Below are 23691 nucleotides of genomic sequence, written 5' to 3'. Positions count from 1 at the left end.
CTGTATGTCTTCCTTCAACTGTATGTCTTCCTTCAACTGTATGTCTTCCTTACGCTGTGTGTCTTCCTTCAACTGTATGTCTTCCCTCCACTGTATGTCTTCCCTCCACTGTATGTCTTCCTTCAAATGTATGTCTTCCTTCAACTGTATGTCTTCCCTCCACTGTATGTCTTCCTTCAACTGTATGTCTTCCTTCAACTGTATGTCTTCCTTCAACTGTATGTCTTCCTTCAACTGTATGTCTTCCTTCAACTCTATGTCTTCCTTCAACTCTATGTCTTCCTTCCCTCCTTCCATTGTTTTCTCCCATTCTCTAATTTCCTGACAATATTTCTCTCTTTCTTCTCCCAGGAACCAGAGGTCATTGTTAAATAATGTGTCTGAGTCATTCTCTCTCTCTCTGTGTGTGTCTCATCCTTATCCTTTTTCTCTCCAAATGGATTGTTTCATTCTTCTGTTGCATCTGTAGCATATCCTCTACGGTACATTCACCCCATCTCAGAGAGAGCGAGACAGAGAGATAGAGGGAGAGACAGAGCTGTTACTAGTCATAGTTGGTGAACTACCCTTTTAATAGTTTTGTGACATTCTACTGTGTACTGTACACAGATGAACAGAAGTTTGATAAGTTTAACTTCATCATTACATAACAGTCCCTATAGTTTTGTTAAGGCAGCACCCAGTAGGAGTGTGAGTGTGTTCTCTGTTCTCTGTTCTCTGTTTTCTGTTTTCTGTTTTCTGTTTTCTGTTTTCTGTTTTCTGTTCTCTGTTCTCTGTTCTCTGTTCTCTGTTTTCTGTTTTCTGTTTTCTGTTCTCTGTTCTCTGTTCTCTGTTCTCTGTTCTCTGTTTTCTGTTTTCTGTTCTCTGTTCTCTGTTCTCTGTTTTCTGTTTTCTGTTTTCTGTTGTCTTGTTTTCTGTTCTCTGTTCTCTGTTCTCTGTTTTCTGTTTTCTGTTTTCTGTTCTCTGTTCTCTGTTCTCTGTTCTCTGTTTTCTGTTCTCTGTTTTCTGTTCTCTGTTTTCTGTTGTCTGTTCTCTGTTCTCTGTTCTCTGTTCTCTGTTCTCTGTTCTCTGTTCTCTGTTTTCTGTTCTCTGTTATCTGTTTTCTGTTCTCTGTTCTCTGTTGTCTGTTCTCTCCATATATGTCTACCAGCTGTGTGTCTTACCTAAGGAGGTCACAGGGTTGTGTGTGTGTGTGTGTGTGTGTGCGTCCCTTCATCTCTCTGTGTGTGTGTGTGTGTGTATTCTCTAAACAACAGTGTGTGATTTCTCCCCAGCTCCATGGTGAATACATCTCTGGTGCAGCTCCCCCAGCCCAGCCTCTGTCACCACACACCTAACCTCAGCTGGGTGTGAGTATATATCTATCTATCATCCCATCTCACCTGTCTAGACGTCTGTTGATGTGGAAAATTATCACTATACTTTATTAGAAATCAAAGTTCTTCCAGAGTTTTTGTAGAACCAAGACAGACTTTATTACACAAGTAACGTAAGCCGAGATGATCTGCAGAGCACCTCCCCTCTCTCCGCTCCCCATCTATATAGTCACATTCACATACCTCCTAGCTCAAAGCCCCTCCCTCTTGGGTTCCCCTACCATTATCTTCAGTTTCCCTCTCTCTACCACTCTGCCCACTTCCTTAGTCTATGATAGCGGCTAAATTTGACTGTCATTCAGTTTAGAAACAATATTATTTCAATCAATCACGCCCTTGTCATGCCAAAACAATCATGTTCAGTTTTAAACTCTGTCCAGGCTCACCCTGGCTTGACCTGAAGATTGATTGTTGGACATGACAGGTCCATACTTAATCTTTCAAACATACCCAAAACCCACTCCTCTCTTCCCTCCTGTCATGCTGTACTCATGATTAGTCTAAACTCTGTTCAACTCTGGCGTTGCTCTTTCCACTTTGTTTGAGTAGAGAGGCAAAAGACCATAGTCTGGTTTCAGTCTCTGATAAGGTAGAACAGCCATGGATTAGGTAAGAGTGAGCAATTTGACCCTAGGTCAGATCCCCACTTCACACACTCACACAGTGAAATGAACCAATTAAGTTCTTGCCTAGCAACAGAGAATTCTAACTATATGTTCGTAATTAACTCTGTTTATCTCATAGTCCACTAGAAAATTCACATCACTATCATCCCATCTATCTACACACCTATCATCCCATCTATCTAGACATCTATCATCCCATCTGTCTAGACATCTATCATCCCATCTGTCTAGACATCTATCATCCCATCTGTCTAGACATCTATCATCCCATCTGTCTAGACATCTATCATCTCATCTGTCTAGACATCTATCATCCCATCTGTCTAGACATCTATCATCCCATCTGTCTGACATCTATCATCCCATCTGTCTAGACATCTATTATCCCATCTGTCTACATTTACATTTACGTCATTTAGCAGACGCTCTTATCGAGAGTGACTTACAGTTAGTGCACACATTTTTTATTTATTTTTTATACTGGCCCCCCGTGGGAATCGAACCCACAACCCTGGCGTTGCAAACGCCATGCTCTAACAACTGAGCTACCTCCCTGCCGGCCATTCCCTCCCCTACCCTAGACGACGCTGGGCCAATTGTGCGCCGCCCCATTGGTCTCCCGGTTGCGGCCGGCTACAACAGAGCCTGGATTCGAACCAGGATCTCTAGTGGCACAGCTAGCACTGCGATGCAGTGCCTTAGACCACTGCGCCACTCGGGAGACTTGTCTAGACATCTATCATCCCATCTGTCTGACATCTATCATCCCATCTGTCTAGACATCTATTATCCCATCTATCTAGACATCTATCATCCCATCTGTCTAGACATCTATCATCCCATCTGTCTAGACATCTATCATCCCATCTGTCTAGACATCTATTATCCCATCTATCTAGACATATATCATCCCATCTTTCTGACATCTATCATCCCATCTGTCTGACATCTATCATCTCATCTGTCTGACATCTATTATCCCATCTGTCTAGACATCTATCATCCCATCTTTCTGACATCTATCATCCCATCTGTCTGACATCTATCATCCCATCTGTCTGACATCTATTATCCCATCTGTCTAGACATCTATCATCCCATCTGTCTAGACATCTATCATCCCATCTGTGTAGACATCTATCATCCCATCTGTCTAGACATCTATCATCCCATCTTTCTGACATCTATTATCCCATCTGTCTAGACATCTATCATCCCATCTGTCTAGACATCTATCATCCCATCTGTCTAGACATCTATTATCCAATCTGTCTAGACATCTATCATCCCATCTGTCTAGACATCTATCATCCCATCTGTCTAGACATATATCATCCCATCTGTCTAGACATCTATCATCCCATCTGTCTAGACATCTATCATCCCATCTGTCTAGACATCTATCATCCCATCTGTCTAGACATCTATTATCCCATCTGTCTAGACATCTATCATCCCATATGTCTAGACATCTATCATCCCATCTGTCTAGACATCTATCATCCCATCTGTCTAGACATCTATCATCCCATCTGTCTAGACATCTATCATCCCATCTGTCTAGACATCTATCATCCCATCTGTCTAGACATCTATCATCCCATCTGTCTAGACATCTATTATCCCATCTGTCTAGACATATATCATCCCATCTGTCTGACATCTATCATCCCATCTGTCTAGACATCTATTATCCCAACTATCTAGACATCTATCATCCCATCTGTCTAGACATCTATCATCCCATCTGTCTAGACATCTATCATACCATCTGTCTAGACATCTATTATCCCATCTGTCTAGACATCTATCATCCCATCTGTCTAGACATCTATTATCCCATCTATCTAGACATCTATCATCCCATCTTTCTGACATCTATCATCCCATCTGTCTGACATCTATCATCCCATCTGTCTGACATCTATTATCCCATCTGTCTAGACATCTATCATCCCATCTGTCTAGACATCTATCATCCCATCTGTCTAGACATCTATCATCCCATCTGTCTAGACATCTATCATCCCATCTTTCTGACATCTATCATCCCATCTGTCTAGACATCTATAATCCCATCTGTCTAGACATCTATCATCCCATCTGTCTAGACATCTATCATCCCATCTGTCTAGACATCTATCATCCCATCTGTCTAGACATCTATCATCACATCTGTCTAGACATCTATCATCCCATCTGTCTAGACATCTATTATCCCATCTGTCTAGACATCTATCATCCCATCTGTCTGACATCTATCATCCCATCTGTCTAGACATCTATTATCCCATCTGTCTAGACATCTATCATCCCATCTGTCTAGACATCTATCTTCCCATCTGTCTAGACATCTATTATCCCATCTGTCTAGACATCTATCATCCCATCTGTCTAGACATCTATTATCCCATCTATCTAGACATCTATCATCCCATCTTTCTGACATCTATCATCCCATCTGTCTGACATCTATCATCCCATCTGTCTGACATCTATTATCCCATCTGTCTAGACATCTATCATCCCATCTGTCTAGACATCTATCATCCCATCTGTCTAGACATCTATCATCCCATCTTTCTGACATCTATCATCCCATCTGTCTAGACATCTATCATCCCATCTGTCTAGACATCTATCATCCCACCTGTCTAGATATCTATCATCCCATCTGTCTAGACATCTATCATCCCATCTGTCTAGACATCTATCATCCCATCTGTCTAGACATCTATTATCCCATCTGTCTAGACATCTATCATCCCATCTGTCTGACATCTATCATCCCATCTGTCTAGACATATATTATCCCATCTGTCTAGACATCTATCATCCCATCTGTCTAGACATCTATCATCCCATCTTTCTGACATCTATCATCCCATCTGTCTGACATCTATCATCCCATCTGTCTGACATCTATTATCCCATCTGTCTAGACATCTATCATCCCATCTTTCTGACATCTATCATCTCATCTGTCTGACATATATCATCCCATCTGTCTGACATCTATTATCCCATCTGTCTAGACATATATCATCCCATCTGTCTAGACATCTATCATCCCATCTGTCTAGACATCTATCATCCCATCTGTCTAGACATCTATCATCCCATCTTTCTGACATATATCATCCCATCTGTCTAGACATCTATCATCCCATCTGTCTAGACATCTATCATCCCATCTGTCTAGACATCTATCATCCCATCTGTCTAGACATATATCATCCCATCTGTCTAGACATCTATCATCCCATCTGTCTAGACATCTATTATCCCATCTGTCTAGACATCTATCATCCCATCTGTCTGACATCTATCATCCCATCTGTCTGACATCTATTATCCCATCTGTCTAGACATCTATCATCCCATCTTTCTGACATCTATCATCTCATCCGTCTGACATCTATCATCCCATCTGTCTGACATCTATTATCCCATCTGTCTAGACATCTATCATCCCATCTGTCTAGACATCTATCATCCCATCTGTCTAGACATCTATCATCCCATCTTTCTGACATCTATCATCCCATCTGTCTAGACATCTATCATCCCATCTGTCTAGACATCTATCATCCCATCTGTCTAGACATCTATCATCCCATCTGTCTAGACATCTATTATCCCATCTGTCTAGACATCTTTCATCCCATCTGTCTGACATCTATCATCCCATCTGTCTAGACATCTATTATCCCATCTGTCTAGACATCTATCATCCCATCTGTCTAGACATCTATCATCCCATCTGTCTAGACATCTATTATCCCATCTGTCTAGACATCTATCATCCCATCTGTCTAGACATCTATTATCCCATCTATCTAGACATCTATCATCCCATCTTTCTGACATCTATCATCCCATCTGTCTGACATCTATCATCCCATCTGTCTGACATCTATTATCCCATCTTTCTAGACATCTATCCTCCCATCTGTCTAGACATCTATCATCCCATCTGTCTAGACATCTATCATCCCATCTGTCTAGACATCTATCATCCCATCTTTCTGACATCTATCATCCCATCTGTCTAGACATCTATCATCCCATCTGTCTAGACATCTATCATCCCATCTGTCTAGACATCTATCATCCCATCTGTCTAGACATCTATCATCCCATCTGTCTAGACATCTATCATCCCATCTGTCTAGACATCTATCTAACCGACCATCCAGCCATCTATTTATCTTGCCTTCCATCCATCCCATACCATCCCATCCTTAGAAAACGACATAAAGACAGACTTCTGAGAGACTAACAAACAGAAAGAGATTATCCCTATCTAGTTATATTACAAACTGTTTCAACATGCAGCCAGAGATTAATTATAGAAGTTCTCCTTTCTAAACTGTTAAAATATATTATTATTTAAAAAATAATAATAATAATTCTACTCTTGCAGTTTGTGTGTGTTTGCTCTAATTGGGAGAGTCTGTTCCTGACTTATCAAACAACCCAACTCCCACACTGCTGCTGCGTTCTGCTTCACACACACACACACACACACACACACACACACACACACACACACACACAAAGCCGTATCTCTCTCCAGTGTGAAAGGAGAAGATGAATCCTGCTGCGAACAAAGAGACAGGAGTGTGTAAGCCAAAAGTGGACACCAATGTTCTATCTCTCTCTCTCTCTCTCTCTCTCTCTCTCTCTCTCTCTCTCTCTCTCTCTCTCTCTCCCCCCCCCCCTCTCTCTCTCCCCCTCTCTTCAGGGATTTTGAGGGGAACCAGGTCTTAACCATCAACTACTCTACTCTGATGACCTGCAACCAGCTCACAGTACTGTAAGTGCAAAGTACTGCTGTGCATGCGTCTCTACGTGTGTGTCTGTGTCTCTGTGTCTGTGTCTGTGTCTGTGTGTCTGTGTGGACGTGTTTAACCAGAAGTCCCCACAAGAATAGGACAACAAAAATTTGACCAACTGGGGACATTTTGTTGGTCCCCACAAGGTAAAATGCTATTTTTAGGAGGTTTAGGGTTAAGGTTAGAATTAGTGTTAGGGTTAGAATTAGGTTTAGGGTTAGGGTTAGGAGATAGGGTTTGTTTTAGGGTTAGGGTTAGGGTAAGGAGTTAGGGTTAAGGTTAAGGTTAAGGTTAAGGTTAGGGTTAGGGTTAGGGTTAGGGTAACGGTACAGGTTAGGGTTAGGTTTAGGGTTAGGGAAAATAGGATTTTGAATGGGACTGAGTTGTATGTCCCCACAAGGTTAGCTGCGCAAGACTGTGTGTGTGTTTGTGGGTGTGTGTACACTGCAACTGTATGCACTTTTGTATGTGACCTCTCTCTACCTCTGCTGTCTTGGAATGCATCAACAGGAAACAATTGTTTTCCTCCAAAACAACCTGTCAGTCTGTCAGGACATGAATGTATCTGTGGTGTGTCTCTGTCGGTCTCCTAGATGATCTGAGTTCCTATCTGTATTTTCCTAGAACTTTCTTTCCTTCCTCTGTGGTACATTACAGATTCTCCCTCGAAGATAACTTGAGTTTGTTTGGATATCCCTGTCTGATCCGATATCCGGCAAACATCACTTTGCAACATCATTAAACACGTATCTCGAAGGAAATCTCAATGTGAAATTAGCTCGTTTCCTACAGGCATGGTTTTAAAACTGTTATCTGAAAGAGGAGTCTCTGTTGAGACAGTGTTGGTTTGTTAAGGTTGTGTCCCAAATGGGAACCTATTTCGTATATAGTGCACTACCTGTATAGGTAATAGGGTCCCATTTGGGACAGACACTAATTTCCCCTGTCTCTCTATCCTACAGGCGTGGTTTTAAAACGCAGTGAACTCATAGTAGTACATCTCAAAGGGGAATCTCTACAGACACAATGTTAGTCTGGTAGGAGTCCCACTCTGTTTGTATTACCTGGAGTCCTCTGGTCAAATCAGTTCTGCTACATACCTTGATGGTCTCGCTCTATTTTCTCTATAAGCCCTCACTCTCTCTCCCTCACTCTCTCTCCCTCACTCTCTCTCTCTCTCTCTCTCTCTCTCTCTCTCTCTCTCTCTCTCTCTCTCTCTCTCTCTCTCTCTCTCTCTCTCTCTCTCTCTCTCTCTCTCTCTCTCTGTTGCTCTCTCTCTCTCTCTCTCTCTCTCTCTCTCTCATTTAGATATAATGCTGTTTTTATTTATTTTTATTTTATTTTACCTTTATTTAACTAGGCAAGTCAGTTAAGAACAAATTCTTATTTACAATGACGGCCTACACCGGCCAAACCCGGAGGACGCTGGGCCAATTGTGCGTACTCCTCCATGGGAATATAATGATGATTCACACACTCAGGATTAGACAGCTGTGTCTGTGTGTGTGTGTGTGTGTGTGTGTGTGTGTGTGTGTGTGTGTGTGATAGATTGCTGTATTTGTGACTGACTCAGTACCAACATCAGTGGTGAATATTCAACAAGATCTCACGGTTTGATACATTTTACTTCAGATTCTGGCATTTGTCCACGTTTCGCTAAAAGTCAAATTTCGAAATTGCTCCAAACGTCAAATGTCAAGGTGTTTTGGACAGTATTGCTGTGCGATATGAGCGCGACATAATAGCCTATTTAATCTGAGAGCCTATACCAAGGCAGGAAATAGAAACACAATCATGTATTGATAAACAAAATATTGAACAACAATTCGTCTTTTGCATTTAGTTTTAAATTGTTCGAAAGAACAATCAATCTTGCAGAATGCGCGGCCAGTGTTTGGCACTCGCTATAGGTGGCATGCATTTTCTGTTTGAAAAGGTCATTGCAAAAGATTAAAACATTCTGCCCCCAACTCTACAGAAATGTGATAACATTTGCCATTGGACTTTATGTCACATCTACTCCAGCTCCCTCTCTCCGGCGCTCGACGTCGCCGGTCTACTAACCACCGTCCTGGCAACCCACCACTGGTCCTGGCAACCCACACCTGCGCCTCATCATTAGGCACACCTGGACTTCATCACTTCCCTGATTACTCCCCCTTTATCTGGCACTCCTTTGTTATCACCCATCAGGCAGTATTGTTTCAGTGTTATGTTCAGACGCTACTCTTGTTCCTGTATCCACTCTATGTTTGTTCTTATCAGACTCACCGACTGCACCTGCTTCCTGACTCCCAGCATCTTCGTTACACTTTATTTTAGAAACTATCATGGCCTAGTTCCATCCTCTCCAAATCATACAGAAAATGAGGGTGTTTTTGTTACCATGTAAGGTGAATGGAGGTTGTTTTCCAGGCAGAGTTGTAGCGCTCGTGCACAAGCGCAGAAATATTGTATCGTTTTGATTTATCAATGAAAACATGCGTATATGTTGCGTGCGATAAATCCCAATCATTTGTTGCACACGCAAATCCTTTAATCTTCACTTATGCTAGAATTCAGTAAGACATTTACAGTTGATAAATGAGGCCCCCTGGACGAACATCGGATTTCGAAGTGGATCTTGAGCGACCAATATTTAGCTAGAATATTTATCTCCTGTATTGATGTTTATTACAAATATGATTATGTTTTTTTATGTATTTCTCATAAAATAAACTCTTGGCAGCTTGTTACTGACACTGAATCAATCTAACAGCTGTTTTATGAGATATTATAGTCTGTGTCCCAAGGTGTCCCAAGGTGTGATTGTGTAGTGCAGTTTGTATGTGTCAGGTAAGGTATATGGGGGAGGTGTGACTGTGTGTTATTGTTTATGTGTCAGGTAAGGTGTGTGTGTGTGTGTGTGTGTGTGTGTGTGTGTGTGTGTGTGTGTGTGTGTGTGTGTGTGTGTGTGTGTGTGTGTGTGTGTGTGTGTGTGTGTGTGTGTGTGCGTGCGTGCGTGCGCGCGTGCGTGCATGCGTGTGTGTGATAAATAAGTGTTTGAAACAACTAAACTGTAGTGATACTCTCTGTCCCTGACAGGCTCCTAATGGACAACAAGATCACAACTCTTCCTGAGAACACTTTTCAGTCTCTAGTGGTTCTAGAAGAACTGTGAGTAGAACCCTAACAGAACAATGACAACTATTAGTAAAACCCTAACTGAACATTGACAACTATTAGTAGAACCCTAACGGAACAATGAGAACTACAACAATAGAACTAAACTGTGAGTAGAACCCTAACTGAACAATGAGAAGTAGAACAATAGAACTAAACTGTGAGTAGAACCCTAACGGAACAATGAGAAGTAGAACAACATAACTAAACTGTGAGTAGAACCCTAACGGAACAATGAGAAGTAGAACAATAGAACTAAACTGTGAGTAGAACCCTAACGGAACAATGAGAACTACAACAATAGAACTAAACTGTGAGTAGAACCCTAACGGAACAATGATAAGTAGAACAATATAACTCAACTGTGAGTAGAACCCTAACGGAACAATGAGAAGTAGAACAATATAACTAAACTGTGAGTAGAACCCTAACGGAACAATGAGAACTACAACAATATAACTAAACTGTGAGTAGAACCGTAACGGAACAATGATAAGTAGAACAATATAACTAAACTGTGAGTAGAACCCTAACGGAACAATGAGAAGTAGAACAATATAACTAAACTGTGAGTAGAACCCTAACGGAACAATGAGAAGTAGAACAATATAACTAAACTGTGAGTAGAACCCTAACGGAACAATGAGAAGTAGAACAATAGAACTAAACTGTGAGTAGAACCCTAACGGAACAATGAGAACTACAACAATATAACTAAACTGAGTAGAACCCTAACGGAACAATGAGAAGTAGAACAATAGAACTAAACTGTGAGTAGAACCCTAACTGAACAATGAGAACTACAACAATAGAACTAAACTGTGAGTAGAACCCTAACTGAACAATGAGAAGTAGAACAATAGCCCTGTGAGTAGAACACATTTCAGTTGCTGGTGGTGCTGGAAGAACTGTGAGTAACTACTACATCATTCATTCATTCTGTCTACCTGTCATTCTGTCTACCTGCTTACCTGTCATTCTGTATACATGTCATTCTGTCTACCTGTCATTCTGTCATTCTGTCTACCTGTCATTCTGTCTACTTGTCTACCTGTCATTCTGTCTACCTGTCATTCTGTCATTCTGTCTACCTGTCATTCTGTCTACTTGTCTACATGTCATTCTGTCTACCTGTCTACCTGTCATTCTGTCTACCTGTCTACGGGTCATTCTGTCTAATTGTCTACCTGTCATTCTGTCTATCTGACATTATGTCTACCTGTCATTCTGTCTACCTTTCATTCTGTCTATCTGACATTATGTCTACCTGTCATTCTGTCTACCTTTCATTCTATCACTGACATGTCTGTCTCTTATACAAGAGAACTTATAACAGTTTGAAAGGTTACCTTTAAATAGTTTGAAAGGTTAGCTATTAAAATGTTGAAAGATGAGCAATTAAAGAGTAAAATATTGCAATGGAGAGGAGCAGTGAGTAGGACTTTAATTTAATCCAAATCACCTGCAAGCAAGTGTCATTCATTTTATTTCACTCCGTGTTCTTTTGTTTCACTCTCTCTCTCTCTCTCTCTCTCTCTCTCTCTCTCTCTCTCTCTCTCTCTCTCTCTCTCTCTCTCTCTCTCTCTCTCTCTCTCCAATTTAAGGGTTTTATTGGCATGGGAAACATATGTTTACATTGCCAAAGCAAGTGAAATAGATAATAAACAAAATTGAAATAAACAATAAAAAATTAACAGTAAATATTACACTCACAAAAGTTCCAAAATAATAAAGACATTTCAAATGGCATATTATGTATATATACAGTGTTGTAACAATGTGCAAATAGTTAAAGTACAAATGGGAAAATAAATAAACATAAATATGGGTTGTATTTACAATGGTGTTTGTTCTTCACTGGTTGCCTTTTTCTTGTGGCAACAGGTCACAAATCTTGCTGCTGTGATGGCACACTGTGGTATTTCAACCAATAGATATGGGAGTTTATCAAAATTGGGTTTGTTTTCGATTCTTTGTGGGCCTGTGTAACATCAAGGAGAAATAGGAGTCTCTAATATGGTCATACATTTGGCAGGAGGTTAGGAAGTGCAGCTCAGTTTCCACCTCATTTTGTGGGCAGTGTGCACATAGCCTGTCTTCTCTTGAGAGCCAGTTCTGCCTACGGCGGCCTGTCTCAATAGCAAGGCTATGCTCACTGAGTCTGTACATAGTCAAAGCTTTCCTTAAGTTTGGGTCAGTCACAATGGTCAGGTATTCTGCCACTGTGTACTCTCTGTTTAGGGCCAAATAGCATTCTAGTTTGCTCTGTTTTTGCTGTTAATTCTTTCCAGTGTGCCAGGTAAATATCTTTTTGTTTTCTCATGATTTGGTTGCTCTCTCCCTCCCCCTCTCCCTCCCCCTCTCTCTCCCCCCTCCTCCTCCTCTCTCTCTCCCTTCCTGCTATCTCTCCCTCTCTCTCTCTCCCCCCCCCCCCTCCCTCTCTCTCCCCTCCCTCTGTTTTTTCTCTCCTTCTGTTTTCCAGAGACCTGTCGGACAACCGGATTACTGAACTCCCCAACAACACCTTTAAGAGCCTAAAGTCTCTCGTCAAACTGTGAGTCGCAGACTGTGTCCCAAATGGCACCCGATCACGGCATAACATCTGATAAAAAGGACTTAAGAAATGACAAATATATACTGTTAATTACCTCAGTTTAACAGCTTTAAGAGATTAAAGTCTCTCCTCACGCTGTGAGTCTAACAATACAGGACTTTTTATGTCTGCTTCTCCTCTGACCCTGGAAACGTGGCATTACCTCTGACAAACAGGGCTTAATTAAAGGTGACAGATGCTGTTCTACTGACAGTTAAAAACTGTTTGTCACAGTTAGTCACAGAATACCTGCCTGCCTGTCCATCTGCCTGTCAGACAGATCACTTTTTAACTTGTTGTTTACTTATTGTCACAGGAACATATCCCATAATCCTCTGTTCCACATCCACCCGGGTCACTTTGATCACCTGACCCAGCTCCAGTCCCTGTGAGTAGTACACATATCACCTACCAGTACCGTTCACTACCAGTACCTAACAACACCTACTAGTAACTACCAGTACCGTACACTACCAGTACCTAACAACACCTACTAGTAACTACCAGTACCGTACACTACCAGTACCTAACAACACCTACTAGTAACTACCAGTACCGTACACTACCAGTACCTAACAACACCTACTAGTAACTACCAGTACCGTTCACTACCAGTACCTAACAACACCTACTAGTAACTACCAGTACCGTACACTACCAGTACCTAACAACACCTACTAGTAACTACCAGTACCGTACACTACCAGTACCTAACAACACCTACTAGTAACTACCAGTACCGTACACTACCAGTACCTAACAACACCTACTAGTAACTACCAGTACCGTACACTACCAGTACCTAACAACACCTACTAGTAACTACCAGTACCGTACACTACCAGTACCTAACAACACCTACTAGTAACTACCAGTACCGTACACTACCAGTACCTAACAACACCTACTAGTAACTACCAGTACCGTACACTACCAGTACCTAACAACACCTACTAGTAACTACCAGTACCGTACACTACCAGTACCTAACAACACCTACTAGTAACTACCAGTACCGTACACTACCAGTACCTAACAACACCTACTAGTAACTACCAGTACCGTACACTACCAGTACCTAACAACACCTACTAGTAACTACCAGTACCATACACTACCAGTACCTAAAAACACCTACTAGTAACTACCAGTACCGTACACTACCAGTACCTAACAACACCTACTAGTAACTACCAGTACCGTACACTACCAGTACCTAACAACACCTACTAGTAACTACCAGTACCGTACACTACCAGTACCTAACAACACCTACTAGTAACTACCAGTACCCGTACACTACCAGTACCTAACAACACCTACTAGTAACTACCAGTACTGTACACTAACAGTACCTAACAACACCTACTAGGAACTACCAGTACTGTACACTACCAGTACCTAACAACACCTACTAGTAACTACCAGTACTGTACACTACCAGTACCTAACAACACCTACTAGTAACTACCAGTACCGTACACTACCAGTACCTAACAACACCTACTAGTAACTACCAGTACTGTACACTAACAGTACCTAACAACACCTACTAGGAACTACCAGTACTGTACACTACCAGTACCTAACAATACCTACCAGTACCTACCAATACCTACCAGTACCTACCAATACCTACCAGTACCTACCAATACCATACACTAACAGTACCTACCAATACCTACCAGTACCATACACTACCAGCACCTACGAGTATCTACCAGTACCGTACACTACCAGTACCTACAAGTATCTACCAGTACCTAGGAGTACCTAACAATACCTACCAGTACCTAACAATACCTGCCAGTACCTACCAGTACCATATACTACCAGTACCTACGAGTATCTACCAGTACCTACCAGTACCTAACAGTATCTACCAGTACCTAGCAATACCTACCAGTACCTACCAATACCATACACTAACAGTACCTACCAATACCTACCAGTACCATACACTACCAGCACCTACGAGTATCTACCAGTACCGTACACTACCAGTACCTACAAGTATCTACCAGTACCTAGGAGTACCTAACAATACCTACCAGTACCTAACAATACCTGCCAGTACCTACCAGTACCATATACTACCAGTACCTACGAGTATCTACCAGTACCTACCAGTACCTAACAGTATCTACCAGTACCTAACAATACCTACCAGTACCTACCGGTACTGTACACTACCAGTACCTACGAGTATCTACCAGTACCTACCAGAACCAAACAGTATCTACCAGTACCTAACAATACCTACCAGTACCTACCGGTACTGTACACTACCAGTACCTACGAGTATCTACCAGTACCTACCAGAACCTAACAGTATCTACCAGTACCATACACTATAGGAAGATACATGTTGACTATCTATGGTAAATAAATCTAATCAAGTTAATACACTGTGTGTTGTCTTGTCTTTAGAGGTCTGGAGGGTATTGAGATTCCAGACATCCAGACGAAGATGTTTGTACCCATGGGAAACCTCTCACACATGTATGTACATACTGTATCACATTCTATACTATATATCCTGTACATTACATTCTATACTATATGTCCTGTACATCACATTTTATGCTATATGTCCTGTACATCACATTCTATGCTATATGTCCTGTACATCACATTCTATACTATATGTCCTCTACTTCACATTCTATGCTATATGTCCTGTACATCACATTCTATACTATACGTCCTCTACTTCACATTCTATGCTATATGTCCTGTACATCACATTCTATACTATATGTCCTCTACTTCACATTCTATACTATATGTCCTGTACATGACCCCCCCCCCCCCCCGTAGCTACTTCAAGACATTCCAGTACTGTTCCTATGCGCCCCACGTGAGAACGTGTAAGCCCAACACAGACGGTATCTCTTCCTTCGAGGACCTGTTAGCCAACGTGGTGCTCAGGGTCTCTGTGTGGGTCATGGCCTTCATCACATGCTTCGGGAACATCTTCGTCATCGGGATGAGGTCTCTGATCAGGGCAGAGAACAACCTGCATGCTGCCTGCATCAAAGTCCTCTGCTGTGAGTTATATAGAATGTTTATATGCATGCACACATACACAAATACACACAGGCACACACACACACAGGCACACACACTCACACTGTGAGTGACAGTCATCAGGTCAGAGCAGCTGCTGATCTCAGATGGAGACCCCATGACAGATCAGACAAGACAGCTCCTTACAGCCTCTCTTTCTCTCTCTCTGACTCTCGCTCGCTTTCTTTCTCTCTTTTTCTCTCTCTTTCTCTCTCTCTCCATCTCTGTTTCTCTCTCTGCGTCTCTCTCACTTTCTCTCTCTCTCTCTCTCTCTCTCTCTCTCTCTCTCTCTCTCTCTCTCTCTCTCTCTCTCTCTCTCTCTCTCTCTCTCTCTCTCTCTCTCTCTCTCTCTCTCTCTCTCTCTCTCTCACTCTCTCAATCTCTCTCTCTCAATCTCTCTCCCTGTCTCTCTCTCTGGACCTGCTGTCACAACAAACTGATGTTACTAATCTATCAGTCATTACCTCTCGTCTCTCATCCCTCCTTCCTCTACTCTCTTTTCTTCCTCCGTCTTTCTCCTCATGTCTTCTTCTCCCTGTTTTCTTGCGGACTGGTGGCAGGTCAGAGAGAAAGGGCGGCTCCATAGAGAATGATAGAGGTCTCTAGGGTCCAAAGGGCCGTATTACCATGGGCAGTACCATTGAGGGCTTCTACCATTTTAATGTAGTCAACTGGGTGGGACTTCCAACTTCATTGGCTGATCCCTCCTGGTGACCCTGTTGGAGTCATGTCCAACCAGGTCATTAGTAGGGATCAGCCAATCGTGAAGAAGAATAGTTACCACTTCAAAATGGAGATAGCCTCAATGGCTCTTCCCATGCTGTCACAGACGCTATAATGACACAGATACAAAGATGAGACATCTATCTGTCTCTATGGGCAGCTCACTATAGCCTATTTTCCTCTCTTTCATATTTTCTCTTTCTCCCTCTCTTTCTCTCTATTATTTCACAACCAACTCCTCCTTCTCCTCTCCTCCATCTCTCCCCATCCCTCTCTCCTCTCTTCTCCTCTCGTCTCTCTCCCCCATCCCTCTCCACTGTGTAGATCTCAGTCAAGGTAAATGTGTCAGCAGGCCAGGCAGGTCTAAATGAAACTCAACTTAGCCAGCTCCAGACCATCTTGTCTTTCCTGCTTCCCCATTCCAGATCCTGCTGTCCCCTATATCTCTCTTCCCCATTCCAGATCCTGCTGTCCCCTATGTCTCTCTTCCCCATACCAGATCCTGCTGTCCCCTATGTCTCTCTTCCCCATACCAGATCCTGCTGTCCCCTATGTCTCTCTTCCCCATACCAGATCCTGCTGTCCCCTATCTCTCTCTTCCCCATACCAGATCCTGCTGTCCCCTATGTCTCTCTTCCCCATACCAGATCCTGCTGTCCCCTATGTCTCTCTTCCCCATACCAGATCCTGCTGTCCCCTATCTCTCTCTTCCCCATACCAGATCCTGCTGTCCCCTATATCTCTCTTCCCCATACCAGATCCTGCTGTCCCCTATATCTCTCTTCCCCATACCAGATCCTGCTGTCCCCTATCTCTCTCTTCCCCATACCAGATCATGCTGTCCCCTATGTCTCTCTTCTCCATACCAGATCCTGCTGTCCCCTATATCTCTCTTCCCCATACCAGATCCTGCTGTCCCCTATCTCTCACAGACTCACTGCAGAATCGGACAATTTTCTCCATAAACGTCACATTTCTAAGGTTAAGTTTAAGCATTATTTACGAATTGTTAAATTAAGGGATTAAGATTTGGGATAGGGTTAAAACAAAAACAACTCCACGGTTAAGTTGAGGCATTGATTCTGAATGGTTAAGTAAAAAAATTAAGAACATTTAAAAACGCGAGTGCCTAGCACTGGGATTGAACACGTTACCCTTGGAGCCGGAGCTCGTGGCTTTCGCCCATCCATCCACAACGCTTTAGCAAAACCCAAGCCTACTTGATAGTAATAGCGCTCACCGCTGCCCCTAGTGGCCGGATCTGGTTGTCGAATTTCAAAGTTGAGCTTGAGCAACCTGGCCTCTTTTTGTTGTTTTTAGCTGATAGGAGTGGAACCCGGTGTGGTCGTCTGCTGCAACAGCCCATCCGTGACAAGGACCGACGAGTTGTGCATTCCGAGATGCCGTTCTGCACACCACTGTTATTAGCTGTAGTGTTGTAACAATAATGCAAATAGTTGAAGTATGAAAGGGAAAATAAAGAGGTATACAGTAGAATAAATAAATAACAAATAAATAAATATAAATATAGGTTGTATTTATAATGATGTTTGTTCTTCACTGGTTGCCCTTTTCTTGTGCTGCTGTGATGACCCACTGTGGTATTTCACCTAATTGGTATGGAAGTTTGTCGAAAAAATACATAATAATAATAATCTTTGTGGGTCTGTGTAATCTGAGGGAAATATGTGTCTCTAGTATGGTCATACATTTGACAGAAGGTTAGGAAGTGCAGCTCAGTTTCCAACTCATTTTGTGGGCAGTGGGCATATTTATATAGCCTGTCTTCTCTCGAGAGCCAGGTCTGCCTATAGCGACCTCTCAATAGCAAGGCTATGGTCACTGAGTCTATACATAGTCAAAGTTTTTCTTAATTTTGGATACAGTCACAGGGGTCAGGTATTCTGCCACTGTGTACTCTCTGTTTAGGGCCAAATAGCATTCCAGTTTGCTCTGTTTTTTGCGGATAAAAAAATCCAATGTGTCAAGTAATTATCTTTTTGTTTTCTCATGATTTGGTTGGGTCTAATTGTGTTGCTGTCCTGGGACTCTGTGGGGTCTGTTTGTGTTTGTGAACAGAGCCCCAGGACCAGCTGGCTGAGGGGGACTCTTCTCCAGGTTCGTCTCTCTGTAGGTGAGGGCTTTGTTATGGAAGGTATGAGAATTGCTTCCTTTTAGGTAATTCTGCTCTGCATGCATTATTTGGTGTTTAACGTTGTACACAGAATATGTTTTTGCTAAATTCTGCATGCAGAGTTTAAATTTGGTGTTTGTCCCATTTTGTGAATTCTTGGTTGGTGAGCGGACTCCAGACCTCACAACCATAAAAGGCAATGGAATGGGTTCTATAACTGATTCAAGTATTTTTAGCCAGATCCTAATTGGTATGTCGAATTTTATGTTCCTTTTGATGGAATAGAAGGCCCTTCTTGCCTTGTCTCTCAGATCGTTCACAGCTTTGTGGAAGTTACCTGTGGCGCTGATGTTTAGGCTAAGGTAGGTATAGTTTTTTTGTGTGCTCTAAGGCAACAGTGTCTAGATGGAATTTGTATTTGTGGTTCTGGCAGCTGGAACACCATTTGTTTTGGAACACCATTATTTTTGTCTTACTGAGATTCACTGTCAATGCCCAGGTCTGACAGAATATGTGCATAATATCTACAGTAGGTGCTGCTATAGGCCCTCCTTGGATGGGGACAGTAGCACTGAATCATCAGCAAACAGTAGACATTTGACTTCAGAGTCTAGCAGGTTGAGGCCGGGTCCTGCAGACTGTTCCAGTGCCCTTGCCAATTCATTGATATACAGTGCATTCGGAAAGTATTCAGACCCATTCACTTTTTCCACATTTTGTTACGTTACAGCCTTATTCTAAAATGTATTACATTATTTTTTTCCTCATCAATCTACACACAATACCCCATAATGACAAAGCAAAAACTGGTTCTTAGAAAATGTTGCTATTTTATTCAAAATAAAAAACAGAAATAACTTATTGACATAAGTATTTAGACCATTTGCTATGAGACTCGAAACTGAGCTCAGGTGCATCTTGCTTCCATTGATCATCCTTGAGATGTTTCTACAACTTGATTGGAGTCCACCTGTCGTACATTCAATTGATTGGACATGATTTGGAAAGGCACACACCTGTCTATATAAGGTCCCACAGTTGACAGTGCATGTCAGAGCAAAAACCAAGCCATGAGGATGAAGGAATTGTCCGTAGAGCTCCGAGACAGGATTGTGTTGAGGCACAAATCTGGGGAAGGTTACCAAAAAATGTCTGCAGCATTGAAGGTCCCCAAGAACACAGTGGCCTCCATCATTCTTAAATGGAAGAAGTTTGGAACCAACAAGACTCTTCCTAGAGCTGGCCGCCCAGCCAAACTGAGCAATCGGGGGAGAAGGGCCTTGATCAGGGAGGTGACCAAGAACCCGATGGTCACTCTGACAGAGCTCCAGAGTTCCTCTGTGGAGATGGGAAACCAGAAGGACAACCATCTCTGCAGCACTCCACAAATCAGGCCTTTATGCTAGAGTGGCCAACGGAAGCCACTCCTCAGTAAAAGGCACATGACAGCCCGCTTGGAGTTTGCTAAAAGGCACCTAAAGCACTCTCAGACTATGAGAAACAAGATTCACTGGTCTGATGAAACCAAGATTGAACTCTTGGGACTGAATGCCAAGTGTCACGTCTGGAGGAAACCTGGCACCGTCCCTACGGTAAAGCATGGGGGTGGCAGCATCATGCTGTGGGGTTGTTTTTCTACGGCAGGGACTTAGAGACTAGTTAGGATCGAGGCAAAGATTAACGGAGCAAAGTACAGAGAGACCCTTGATGAAAACCTTCTCCAGATTACTCAGGACCTCAGAATGGGGCGAAGGTTCACCTTCCAACAGGACAACGACCCTAAGCACACAGCCAAGACAAGCAGGAGTAGCTTTGGGACAAGTCTTTGAATGTCCTTTAGTGGCCCAGCCAGAGCCTGGACTTGAACCAGATTGAACATCTCTGGAGAGAACAGAAAATACCTGTGCAGCAACGCTCCCCATCCAACCTGACAGAGCTTGAGAGGATCTGCAGACAAGAATGGGAGAAACTCCCCAAATACAGGTGTGCCAAGCTTGTAGCGTCATACCCAAGAAGACTTGAGGCTGTAATCGCTGCCAAAGGTGCTTCAACAAAGTACTGGATAAAGGGTCTGAATACTTATGTAAATTAGATATTTCATTATTATTATTATTATTATTATTTTGCAAAAGATTCTAAAAACGGTTTCTGCTTTGTAATTACGGGGTATTGTGTGTAGATTTCATGAGGGAAAAAAACAATTGAATCAATTTTGGAATAAGGCTGTAACATAACAAAATGTGGAAAAAGTCAAGTGGTCTGAATACTTTCCAAATCCATCGTTTTTGTCGAAATTACTCAGGCTCAGAAAATTTGCCAGCAATATTTAAACCATGTCTCTGATTTTTTAAGCAGATGTAAGAGACTAGATCACTCAGGAACACCCAACACCACTTGGAAAGCCATTATGTTTTGTCTTTTGCAAAAAAACATTGTTTAATTGTCCCGCAGAAAAATAAAACCCTATCCCAGGGTTAGGTTTTCAGTAGACTGAGGTGGGTGTTCCTTTAACTTTTTACCTGGACTTTGCTCCTTTCATCTTTATTTTGATCCTAACAAAGTCCCCAGTCCTTGCCGGTGACAAGCATGCCCATAACATGACGCAGCCACCACGATACTTGAAAATACAAAGGGCTCAACAATATTGCATTCTCTCCATATTGTCACGTTGTATAAGGATTTGAAGACAGGCGCAGGAATACATAATAGGGGTTTTCTTTTCTCCACCCAACACAAGGTACGTCATGAACAACGACGGGGACGAAGCCCAAAACAAACACATATATATATATATATATATATATATATATATATATATATATATATATATAACACAGGGATGTAACCCAAACAAAAGAGTGAGGTGTAAACCTCTAAAAAATACACAGGACGAGACCCGTAATACCAAGAGCACAATCTCTAAACAATACACGGGACAAGACCCATAATAACAAGAGCACAATCTCTAAACAATATACGGGACAAGACCCATAATAACAAGAGCACAATCTCTAAACAATACACGGGACGAGACCCGTAATAACAAGAGCACAATCTCTAAACAATACACGGGACGAGACCCATAATACCAAGAGCACAATACACGGTCTGACACAATGTCCTCCGGGATCCCATAGTGCCGGAAGACGTGCGTAAAAAGAGCCTCTGCAGTTTGCATGGCCGACGGGAGCCCAGGCAGAGGAAGGAGGAGACAAGCTTTGGAAAATCGGTCCACAACGACGAGAACGGCGGTGTTCCCCTGGGAGGGGGGAAGGTCAGGGTCAGTTACAAAGTCCACCGAGAGGTGAGACCAGGGTCGTTGTGGAACCGGCAGGGGAAGGAGCTTTCCATAAGGGAGGTGTCTGGGTGACTTTGACTGTGCACAGATGGAGCAGGAAGAGACGTAAACCCGGACGTCCCTAGCCAAGGTGGGCCACCAGTACTTCTCAGTCAGGCAGGCGATGGTACGGCCTATTCCAGGATAACCCGACACGCGGTTCTCCGGGCACTGTGCAGGTGTGGGTTCCGTACGCAGGGCCTGCCGTATGTCAGCGTCCACATCCCACACCACTGGCGCAATGATACGGAGCAGAGAGATGATGGGGGTCTCCTCTTCCTGCCTCTCCTCTGCCTGGGTTGGAGCAGGGGAATTCCCTGGCTTGTCACCTCCTCGCCTATTAGTGGATAGAGGGCAGGTCGGGAAGAAATGACCCCTTTCTCCACCATAGGAGCAGAGGCCCAGATTCCTCATTCTCCTACGCTCTGCCTTGGGCAAACGTGCAGAGCCCACCTCCATCGGCTCTGGCCACGGAGCAGGTGTAGCCATGGGCTCCGGATTCTGCGCAGGTCTTCGTCGGGACCGCAGGAGGTTGTCCAATCGGATCGCCATGCTAATGAGCTGGTCGAGTGACAGGTTGTCATCATGGCAGGCTAACTCCATCTGTACCTCCTCCTGCAGTCTGCTGCGGATCACGGTGACCAGAGCTGACTCGTTCCATCCGGTGGAGGCCGCGATGGTCCGGAACTCAAGGGCAAACACCAAGGCAGTCCTAGATCCCAGGCGTAGTCGGAGTAGACGCTCACCCCCCTCTCAGCCCTCCACAGGATGATCAAACACCGAGCGGAAGAGGAGGGTGAAGTGCTCGTAGGACTCAACCTCGGGTCCGCCCGTTTTCCAAACCACAGCACCCCAGTCCAGGGCCCGTCCGGTCAGTGCCGAGATGACAGTGGCAACCCTGTTTCTCCCAGAGACAGCCTCGGCGTAGCGAGCGAGGTACTGGTCGCATTGCAGAAGGAATCCCTTGCATCTCGCTGGCACACCATCAAAGCGCTCCGGGAGGGACAGTGGTATTCCGCGGACCGGCTCAGATGGAACGGAGGCATGTAGTGGTGGTGTGGGGGCTGGTGCCGGAACCAATGCTGGAGATTGGAGGGACTGCACTTTCCCCTCCAACCGCAGGATGGTTGCCAGCACGCTGTCCATGGCGCTGCCGAGTCTGGAGAGACAGACCTCGTAATGCTGGACTGTCTCTACGATGGTCGCCAGCTCGGCCTTTCCCACTGTCTCCATTTTTATGGGTTGATTATTCTGTCACGTTGTATGAGGATTTGAAGCCAGGCGCAGGAATACGTAATAGGGCTTCTATTTTCTCCACCCAACAAAAGGAACAACGATGGGGACGAAGTCCAAAACAAACACGTATATATATTACACAGGGATGTAACCCAAACAAAAGAGTGAGACCCGTAATACCAAGAGCACAATCTCTAAACAATACACGGGACGAGACCCGTAATAACAAGAGCACAATCTCTAAACAATACACGATACTCACGAGACCAACGGACATGGGACAATAATCGACAATGGGGAACAGAGGGCACATATAGGCCTCCTTGTAGCTCAGTTGGTAGAGCATGGCGCTTGCAACGCCAGGGTTGTGGGTTTGATTCCCACGGGGGGCCAGTATGAAAATGTATGTACTCACTAACTGTAAGTCGCTCTGGATAAGAGCGTCTGCTAAATGACTAAAATGTAAAATATGTACATTTACGTTTTAGTCATTTAGCAGACGCTCTTATCCAGAGCGACTTACAGTTATTGAGTGCATACATTATTTTAAAAAAATTATAATCATACTAGCCCCCCGTGGGAATCGAACCCACAACC

At 43.3% G+C, this 23691-nt stretch overlaps 1 protein-coding gene across 1 annotated transcript in view; it reads left to right on the top strand.

Annotated features, from left to right (window-relative positions):
- LOC311117766 (relaxin receptor 2-like) overlaps positions 1–23691 on the top strand; it is a gene marked incomplete at its 5' end in the record, with an annotated part of 177545 nt that overhangs the window by 120964 nt on the left and 32890 nt on the right. Inside the window, 7 exons of the mRNA XM_084192680.1 lie at positions 1275–1349; positions 6750–6821; positions 9925–9996; positions 12485–12556; positions 12912–12983; positions 15026–15097; positions 15416–15645. Of these exons, the coding sequence (XP_084048806.1) occupies positions 1275–1349; positions 6750–6821; positions 9925–9996; positions 12485–12556; positions 12912–12983; positions 15026–15097; positions 15416–15645 (665 nt within the window). The remainder of the gene's footprint in view (positions 1–1274; positions 1350–6749; positions 6822–9924; positions 9997–12484; positions 12557–12911; positions 12984–15025; positions 15098–15415; positions 15646–23691) is intronic.

The sequence above is a fragment of the Coregonus lavaretus genome, assembly GCF_964263955.1.
Source record: "Coregonus lavaretus genome assembly, contig: HAP1_SCAFFOLD_602, whole genome shotgun sequence".
In the NCBI taxonomy this organism is placed as follows: domain Eukaryota; kingdom Metazoa; phylum Chordata; class Actinopteri; order Salmoniformes; family Salmonidae; genus Coregonus; species Coregonus lavaretus.
The sequence above is the reverse complement of the archived record's forward strand: the minus strand, read 5'-3'. Positions and strand labels throughout refer to the sequence as shown.